General features: G+C 35.3%; 1 protein-coding gene across 1 annotated transcript; it reads left to right on the top strand.

The window, feature by feature from the left end:
- The first annotated feature begins 55 nt into the window (after positions 1–55).
- LOC105317343 (elongator complex protein 4) lies at positions 56–5164 on the top strand. Its single transcript, XM_011413955.4, has 10 exons — positions 56–217; positions 861–896; positions 1710–1831; positions 1967–2080; positions 2223–2335; positions 2484–2611; positions 2943–3106; positions 3480–3588; positions 4736–4842; positions 5040–5164. The coding sequence occupies exons 1-10, from the start codon at positions 67–69 to the stop codon at positions 5160–5162; spliced, it is 1167 nt and encodes a 388-aa protein (XP_011412257.4). The 5' UTR covers positions 56–66; the 3' UTR covers positions 5163–5164.
- The last annotated feature ends 5525 nt before the right edge of the window (positions 5165–10689 follow it).

Below are 10689 nucleotides of genomic sequence, written 5' to 3'. Positions count from 1 at the left end.
ATAATATTCAAGGATAAGAATCTAACATCAGCCTTAATGTAGAATATTTTATCGACTATATACCGGATGTTTACGTTTTTCAACTGCAGCATGGCTACTACAAGTTTTCAGAAGAAAGCTCGAGTTAAAATAAATCAAATACCAGGAACTAAACCGTCACTATTTAACAATCAGCTACTTATTTCCTCAGGTGTCCCGTCTCTCGACAATATTATAGGTAAAAGAATTCAATTTTAACCGAATGAGCAGAGACTGTGCGTGAAAGAGCTGGTGGCTATAGTGCCATTATCTTTAGTGTTAGTTAGTTTAGTGTTTAGTTTATATTTTATCATGGAGATACTGTTATTGTATGGGAGCAGGTTAAGACAGCTTTAAGTACAGTTTCTATATTATGACACTTAATTGGTTCCCTTTTCTTTTATAAGAATTATTTTTTACATGTATGAAACCTGACTGGTTTGGCTTGAGAAATCTGAGTATAAAGATAATAATTTGGTGCAGTACATTATGATTTTAGTCCTGTATGATGATTTGATAAATTATGCAGTTAAAGTCTGATCTAAATGTAACATCATTTTGGACAGTCATAACTGTACATAAACATGCATGGGTATTTTAACGCAATAAAATTTCGTGATTTCTATATAACGAATGGAATACTTTTGGGAAATTAATGATTCAGAATTATTAGAATATGACATTCATAGTGCATCATGAACTCATCACTTCTAATGCATGCACATTTCGTAAAACATGGTGAACCCCGTTATTGTTTGAAATGAAGCAATTTTAAAATCTCTAACTTCTTTGAAAATACATGTATTATCAATGGTGATTGATTTTTTCAAATTATTTTTTAGGTGGCGGACTTGCTGTTGGAACAGTATGTTTAATTGGTTGGTATTTTTTGTAATGTCCAGTACACAGACTCTTAGATATCTAATGCACTTCTTTCATCATCATCTAAGTTGAAGCTGTAACATCATGTGTAGATGCATAGATTATATATTTCAATGTAGATTTTTGTTGTGCTGTTATCTGGGTTGTAATTCTACTATAGTTTTATATTGAAACCAAGAATGAATACAGTCACCTCTGTCAAGTAAAGATGCAAAATAGATTACCCAGGTAGTAAGAAGTCTTTATAGACCCATGCATGTACAACTTCACTGAAATCCCAACATTTTCTTTGACATAGCTTTCAGATAGCAGATAGAGGACCAGATATTATCGTAAACACTTGGCGAAGCAAAGATGGAGGTCATTTTTAATAACTAAAACATTTGAAATCTGTAAATTGTCATATTTATCCTTTGATATCCCAGGGCTTAACAAATTAGAAAAAAGGGGGTAGTTATATGAATATGGTGGCAAATTTTAGTTACCAATTGTACAGAAACATTCAATACAGAACCAGGATTGCTAGAAAATTGAAATAAGTCATCTCCCTTTGTTTTCCATACAATCAATGTAAAGATCGAAAATCTTTTTTTGTGGAAAAATCTTTTTAAAATGAAATGTTACTCATGGAGACAAGATGGATCTTTTTGCAGTGGGATTTGTGGGTATTCTGTGTATTTATTATTTTTTTTACCAATAGTACATTTTAGTCTATATTGATGAAGATTTTGAATTGGACTTATTCTGGAACAAGTATATGTACATGAACATGATGAACAAGTAATCATACAAAAATTTACTCTAAACAGAGGAAGATGTGTATGGCAGCTACTCCCGTCTACTGTTGAAGTACTTCTCTGCAGAGGCAGCCATGACTGGCCATTCCTTGTTACTGGCCAGTGCTGATCAGGATCCTCAACTAATTGTCAAGGTTCTATACTTAAACATCTATATGAAATTTAAAGAAAAAATGATGGCATTTTTACCATGTTTAAGAGCATGTTTTTTATTTCTTTTATGTCTCATCATATCATAGGTATTTGAAATGTGGCTTGTATATTAACAGGAGCTCCCTGGACCAATACTAGATGATCCAGGCGATGTGACGAAGGGAAATACACCTGAACAGTCAGAAAACATGAAAATAGCCTGGCGATATCAGCATTTACCTGCCAGTCAGGTGCATAGTTGTTTAAGATTTTGAAAATTTATGACAGCATTAATTGAAATAAGCAATAATTTCATTTAAAAAATATGAATTTCTCCATGTACATATACATCCAACAGAATTTTGCGACTGATTTTCTCAACCACTCTTTAAGGCAGGTCACTCTAGTTCTAAGTTTGGTCATTATTACGATCTTACAAAAGTAATGGAACCACAGCTCATCTCATCTGTAAACCCAGCTCTTGTTGGAATAGAGGAACTGGAAAGGTCAGTAGTGAACTGTTCCCAGTAACACTGAACAAGTTCAAACTCAATTTTCATTGGATTATTACTGGTACATTATTGATCTTCTATTTTCATAACTTGTACATTTAGACAGCGATACCTAACATAACTTACACTTATCTTTGGACAGAGAATGTAAAGAATGCAAGGATCTAAATCCCAAGTATAAGTATTTATTGAAGAGAATCAAAGAAGAGATTGATAGAGGGCATTTTAGTACAACAGAACAGACAGATAAAAGAAGCATATTAAGAATAGGTAAGAGAACTTTATGATTGAGGATCTGAATAAGAGAGGATTTCTCAATTAATATTTATAAAGTGTAAAAATAAATTATCTACCCTCAACTATTTTTTGATTATTTCCGGTATTTCATCTATTAAAATGTACCGATAAATGATATTTGTATACTGTAGATTCCTAATTAAACACATAGAAAATTAAATATGATATCAGCCTAAAATAGCGAGAAGCACATCTTGCAAATTTTAAAATCTCGCTTAGTTTTTCGGACAAAATAAACTAAAGGGAACTATGACAAAAATTGGGTGTTCGCAATTTTATATTACTATTCCCTGTGTCTTCACAGCTGTCCACTCCCTGGGTTCTCCTCTGTGGGATGAGTGTGGGGGTCTGGCCAGTAACCAGGAGGACTTGGACTACTCCCTCCCCAGGTTCTTGCTGGCCCTCCGCGTGTTGATGAGGTCTGCCTTCGCCGTGTGTATGATTACCATACCTACACATTTATTTCAGGTATGGGCTGATCAAGTTATGTGTTGCATACCTTTGTCAAAATACACTGTATGTCACAATATAAAATGAAACAGTAACTTTATTGAGTTAAACCTAGAAATAACTTGTTTCTATATGCTGATTTTAAATAATAATATAACCAGTGCATTGCTAAAAATCAGAGAATTTCAATACTTGTGTCTTAATATTATATTTTCTCTATCCTAAAAGTTGACCACATTTAATGCATGAATGCTAGTACAAATGATTAAAACCACATCTTTCCTACCCAAGGGTGACTTGCTGCTCCTCGAAAAGAGAATAGGAGTGGATTATAACCAGCAAGTAGTGAGTGATAGAATTCTCATTATGCAGTAATTTTCTTTTGACACAGATTCCAGGTTATGTCGGGAGGCTTCGTAAGATGTGTGACACGGTGCTACACATGGACAGTTTTGCTGGATCTGACAAAGAGAAAAACCCAGCTTTTAAAGAATATCATGGTAAGCCAGAAACTGTTTAACCTAAATTTATGTATGAAAAAATGTAAACTTTAACCCCACACCTATGTTTTTTATTGACACATATGATACTAGCAATTGCTGGTCTATCTTTCACAAACGTTATTCATGCCAATTCTCCGTTTAATGATGCATATTTATCATGTCTCCATATGAATTGATTTGATTTATAATTTGCTTGAATTCTCAGGAAAGTAATATCTAACCCACTTTAAAATTTGCCTAAATAATTGCTACATAAACATTATTACAAAATTTAAATGCATAGAATATCAATGTTTAGGTTAAGTTCAAGTTTTAAAAAAAAACCCAAGCAATCATCAAAATGAATTGGATAGTTTCGTCATGATTTACATTTTCTTCCAATAAAAATCCAGTGGACTGCTGACATATTTTACAAGATCAATAAACACCATCTTGTTTGAAATAATATGGTAGTACCCTGATAACATAAAAAATACAGTAGAGGGCTTGGGTGTCCAAGTAGCATAGTGTACTGTGCACTCTTATTTCAGTGCTGTGACCCAAGTACGATCCCCACAATAAACAATGGATGTTAGTGTTAGGGTATGGTGGTCGCCCGCTGGGTTTTCTCCAAGCCCTCTGGCTTCCTTTCATTTCCGTGACCTCCTCGCGCCACTGTCGGTGCCAACCAGAGATATTGAAATAAGATGTGGAACTTGTTTAACAATCTTTATAAAATAAATAAAGTGTCTTCAGTCAGTTATAAGACTAAACTCTTAAATGTACCAAAAGTGTAAATGATTAGAATCCACACTTGGGGTCGGGTAGAGGAGGGGGAGGGCATTATTATCTAAACAGAAGGTGCCTATATGCTTGGAGATCGTACTGTAAATGAACTACTGGTACATTTGGCTGTATATTCTATTGAGCGCTTTTGGTGGAATGCGGCTTCTGCTAAATCAAGTACATTGCCAAATGCCATGCATATATATATAAGAATAGTCACATTCAGGAATATGTTTATTCGAATCCGCGCCAACTTGTTAAAAAACTAATTTCCGCCAAATATCGTACTTGCCAAATATGATTCGTTTTCAGAAATTATCCACAGTTTGACATTTTGTCTCTGTTACAAGAGTTGATTGATAATGTTTTCTTTCGTCAGGCTTGTTTAACATTGTCCAGCTACCACGCCTGAACTCCCTGCTGTGCCATATGCCTGATACACTAGATTTTGCGTTCAAACTTAGGCGAAAAAAATTTACTATAGAGGTAAGTTTATGTTTACTGGTATATCAACTTAGAAGCAGTTATAAAATTTTCTCAATTAGTATGCAATATAATTGGCTGAAAAAAAGTTGTGATATTTTTAGAATTTTTGCATGTTCTGACTTACAGAACTGTTAATGTCATTATATAGACTCATATGTAAATATAAGTGACAGTTTGCACTGGTGTTTTGTCTGTAGAAACTTCACCTACCCCCGGAGTTGTCAGAGACTGCAAACAGAAACCAGGAGGACCCATTACCTCACCTCCACCCCTCCACTGCTCTCTGTTCTACCACCAAACCCAATAAACTCGATTTTTAAAAGGACTGAGTTTATTTTTTGCTGTATAGAATTAGTTAATGTGTTATTCATGTTTCCTAAATGTCTTTCATCCCTCTGTATAAAGTGTTAATTTTTTCTTTAATGATGATTTTCCACAAGAATTCTAAATTTAAGATGCACACACTTTTAGGATATCTTTGAGGACTAAATTTTAACAATAAAAATAATTTCACCCATCACTTGAACAAGCAAAGTGCATCCATGTACATTCCTGGTTGCTCTTTAAATATAACTGTGAGTATCATAGTGTGATATCAAAAAGTGTGCATGATAAATCTCACTTAATCAAGAAAATAGCACCAAGTCAAGGAATCGGTTGAATTTTGGTTGACCATCCTATTTTCGTCACAATTTCTTTCCAATCAGCGTCTGTTTAAATTAATGCTACATTTCAACATGATTATTACTTGTTTGGATTGTACCCTTCTACGCATGTTTGTGTTGTGTACTCCATCTGGTTACCATTAAGCCCATGGGCCTCTCTATCCTTTGTTTGTTGGAAGTAAATATGTTTAAACCAAATACAAAGGACTATATATAAGGACTTGAATTGAAAACATGAAGCCAAGCTTTGAACAAGTAGATGTAAATCGTCAGAATTGGTCTCTTACAAATATATCACTGGTAAAATACATTGTTTGTTCAAAGTTATCTAGAAGAAAACCTGCTTGAAATCAGAGACTTGTATAACAGTTTATACATCCCTGCTGAAATTGAGCAATTCAATGCCAATGATACTAATATGGCAAGAAGAGGTTTACTTTTTTAAAATTGCGGCATTTTGAGCAAATTAAAGATCACGAATACGCTTCACAAATATACATGTACATGTCATCATTTAGTAAAGTAAAATTATTAATATGTTTGTCCGTATTTTTTATGGAGACATTCCCAGACATAATCCTCTGTTGTTGAGGAGTTTAGGACACCTTAATGAAGTAGAGTGCAGGTTTCCATTCTTCATTATGACAGCATCTTGTCAGAATCCTCCCTTGTTTCAATCTGTTGCTGCCAGGTTTAGATTTAATAAGTGCGAGAGCTCTCCATCACTGGGGCTTTGGTTTGTTTTTTTCATAAACTCGATATCTGGTCGCATGATAAATCACCATTACTCGGGCTGTTCTAGAAAGATAAATGCAGGAACTCGCTAATGATGTTTTGAGCCAATTTACCATGACAATGAAATTAAAGTCCCCTATTTTAGGCCAACGTGATCTTTTAGGTAGTGATTTTTCTGAAAGAGATAATGGAAAATTCAATTAGTGCATATTAGAACTTTTTGAAATCCAAATATCACGACAAGCCCCTAGCAACAAATTTGAACATGGAAGAAAGGGGGAGGGGGCTGAAAAGCGTGAAAAGATGGAGTATACCATACAAAAGAGTGCTATAGATTTCATTTCCCTGCAAATTATATAATTTGCTTTGTAGAAATTAACTTCTCTTTCAGATGCATCTAGGAGGCGTGCCTTGCAATATGGATTAATAATGAAATGATATGCGTGATGATGTTCAAGAATGCATCGCGAGCCCTCTGACAGAATCGTTAGCGTTCAGCAATACTCACATGAGACCAGACGATTTGGAACAGTGCTAAGTTCAGGACTGACATACGGCGTCTAGCCTTATTGTATCAATTCAGTGATAAGTGCTTTGTTCTAGATACTCGACAAAGTCCCTCGGTATTTCACCCCAACGATTGTACAAATGAATTTTTTATTCTGCCGATAATTCTCTAAATGGTGTTTAATGTTATAGATAGGACGGTACACAAGACCGGGCACTGAGCGTGGCATTAATGCTGTCATTAATTATGGGTTTCATTCTGTGCCGAAACATAAAAATGATCTTTAAATAATGGTTGTAAAATATGACGGTAAAGAACACGGATGAATAAGGCGGGTAAGAACGGATAAGATAAAAATTACAGAAACATATCGAACATATCTTTCATAAATCCGTTCGAATCTAAAAATCTGTTGTATTGGTGTTTGAAACACATTAATAAAAACTATAGTGTATGTGCACAGTCTTAAAATGGCAAACTTCAATACAGGCGACAACAATGTGCGATATTTAGATACATTTTATTGGTTCAGGAACAAAACATTGATCTGTTTTTGTTGATATTTGATCCCAAGAAACCAAAAACGATTTCTTTTACGCTTCTTTAAAATAATCGTAACCTCTCTAATACGGAATCTTGGTTTTGCACGTTTTTTTGTCCCCCGCCGCAACGCGGAGCTGGGACATAGAAATGCCGGGTGTCCGTCCGTGTGTCCGTGCGTCCGTGTTTTCGTCCGTCACACTTTTTTGTAAGCGCTCTCATGCCTACAAATTTTGACGGATTTTCATTAAATTTATACCAAATGTTTATACCACTATTACCTTGGTCAAGTTCGAAAATCAGCATTGGTTGATACTTTTTGTTGGAGCTATGGGACTTTGTGACCTTGTAAGCGCTCTCATGCCTACAAATTTTGACGGATTTTCATTAAATTTATACCAAATGTTTATACCACTAATACTTTGGTCAAGTTCTTTTAGAGTGTAGTATTTTGGATATATTTGCGACAGGAAAAATAGAAAAAAATGGGTGGTGGGGGTAAAAAAATGTTCCTCCCAACCTCCCCACACATTTAATTCTGGAACAGTCCTGAATGTTTGAAAATATTGCAATTTCATATACAGTATACTAGAATACTGCTTGACCGGCGGGGGACCCAGGAATTCTATTCTTGTTGTTCTTATAATTCAAACTTGATAAATTAAAAAGAAAATATTTATAATTAAACTAGTAAGCATTTGTTCTGAGTTCTTATTCTTCCATGTTCTTCAAGGGAGGGGGGGGGGGGGGCGCGCACAGAAACGATGTCGACACTGGACAAAATGAAGACTTGCATGCATGTAGGTTAATTGTCAATTCGCTGCATTTGTTCATTAGATTAAATTCATCATATTATTGCCGAAATACAGACGTGTCGTCAATTCCCTTGTTGGACAACCGTGTCTGGAAAGTCAAGGATCCAATAGGATAGGTTACGTGACCGAGCTTCTGATATCGGAACACCATCCAAACTCTGTCGGCGCGTGCGACCTTACGCCGACTCAGGAGTGCAAACATTGTGCATTAATCCAATTAAGAAATGAACGTTGTGTTTTGAGAGTATGTCTCTTCAGATTTCTTTGCAGTCATTACGACATCGTGCTCGGTTAGTCGAACAATTGCTGCACTGGCAGGTTTACATTTCCCTGGAAGCTTTGTTGGTACTAAATATAATCACAATCGGTTACAGACAAGAGAAGGCTTTCTGCGATTGAATATCTACTGCTAGTTTTTAAGTTGAGTTTAATTGCATTGTTTTTCGTTCGGTCACGACGATGAGAGGAAATAAAGACGATGAGTCAAACAATGACAAATATCGGTTACAACAGTTCCACGTACTTTAGAACATCTACATGTATATGATTCAGCCTTCCTCACAGAACGCGTCCACTTGTGCTGAAACTAAATAAGACAGGACCCATTTGTGTGCCAAGCCCTCGTTAGTCATGGCTCTCAACATTTTAATGAAATTGCCTTAATTTAAGAAAGGATGTAAGTTATTTCTTCGAACACCTGAGATTGTACATACAACCCATTATCATGCACAACACAATGACTAGGCGGGCATGGACGCAACCAACCCCCTGCCAAAATAATAATATTAATAATACAACGTTACACTTCTTAGTTTTCGTGCAAATTGCCAAATTCCTGAATCGGTTCGATATGAGGGTTCGGCAAAGTTATAAAGAATTTACTTGCAAATGGTACTGTTAACGAGGACACTTTGGATTGTAAAACTGAAGGTTTTGAGTTTTGACTGATCAGATCACTAGCTGCAGGACTAGTGGACAAAGAAAATTTGGATAGCCGATGCGATGTACCTTTATACATGTAGTATACTTCATATAATATATAATTTGTTAAACAGTAAGGGTTAAATTATATAACAAATGTAATGCTCTAAAACAATTTGATAAAAGATATTGTGCTTAATCAAAAACTGATGTTTACTTTAAAAACAATTCTTAAAAACTACATGTAAATTATCACTGCCAAACTTAAGTGATGACGTCAAATTCCAATTTTAAGGTACAACGTTGTTTAAGTATAGTTTTGAAATACTGTTGTATGTGGTGCCATATGCAAAGCGACCATTTTGATTTGGGGTTTTTTTTGTGCTTTTAATTTTCAATTATTCTGATTGCCAGTTTTTAAGTCGACCTTTGCACCGCTATACATTTAACATTCTGAATTCAAAACTTGAAAGAACGCAGATTTAGAGCAACTCGGAACCAGAAGCGAAGGGTAATTAAACAAGAAGCTTTCTATAATACTCCACCAATGTTCTAACTTTCACAACGCGTTTGAAAAACTGATCTCGATGCAGAAAGTAGAAAACTAGAATTCACTTAGAACCACTTATTGTAAGTTTCGGATCAAAATTATAAAATCCTTCCATACATTCAGAACATACATACATTCCATACATGTACAGAAGTTTGATATGGTGATAATGATTTGCATCATACATGTATTTAGTATTTGTACGTTGCAGAACAAAAATAGGGATAGAAACTACTTTGTTAAAGAATTACTGTAAACGAATTTAAAGGAGACAAAATATAAAAGAAATCACTCTTGTTATATTGATTACCCTGAGCGAGAAATTGTCCCTCTTAAAGGAGAGAGACAGTGTACCTTAAATATATGTTTGGTGAATCTATTATAGTGCACCCGAGCAAAATACACAAGTGAACTTTTGTAACTGTCTGATTGGTGTACTGTATATATCGTAATTTACTCACGTTCTTTTCTTCTTCTCTAATACCAAACTTGACACAAAACAACCTTGAGCGGGGATCAAGAAATTTTTTACCCGGAGGGGGGGGGGGGGGTGGGGGCGTAAGTGAGATAATTACATGTATATTTATCAAATGGTCCGAGGCCTGTTTCCGGTACATTTACTGTGAATTGAATAAATAAATTTGGATATTCCAATGGAGGGGGGGGGGGGGAGTTGGGTCCGGACCCCCTCCGTCCCCCTACATAGGGCCGCGTAGCGCATGGTGAGTGCATGGCTTTCAGCTAGGTTATTATTAAATATGTGTAATGCTTATACTTGTCAATGGCACTTCCAAGTTTCTTCCTTTCTGTCTCTTTCTATCACTGAATGCTTAAATGGGTTACTATCTAATCCTCTCCAAAGTAGAAATAGATCTTGATTCATTAAAACCAACATTTTTATCATATAGGACTATAATATACGTAAACACTAGACGGAACATGTTTATGCCACAGTTGGCAAAACATTTGGACGTCTTAGCGAACAATTTGTGAGTCTTCTCACCGAGAGAAAATTATGGAGATGTTTTTATCATCCAAGTCATGCAATATTGCTAAAACAACAAACAAAGAAGCAGACGTATTAATGTCTAACAAACCACCCATGTATGCCTA

This window comes from Magallana gigas, chromosome 5, assembly GCF_963853765.1.
Source record: "Magallana gigas chromosome 5, xbMagGiga1.1, whole genome shotgun sequence".
In the NCBI taxonomy this organism is placed as follows: Eukaryota; Metazoa; Mollusca; class Bivalvia; order Ostreida; family Ostreidae; genus Magallana; species Magallana gigas.
This window is presented reverse-complemented; position numbering and strand designations above follow the sequence as displayed.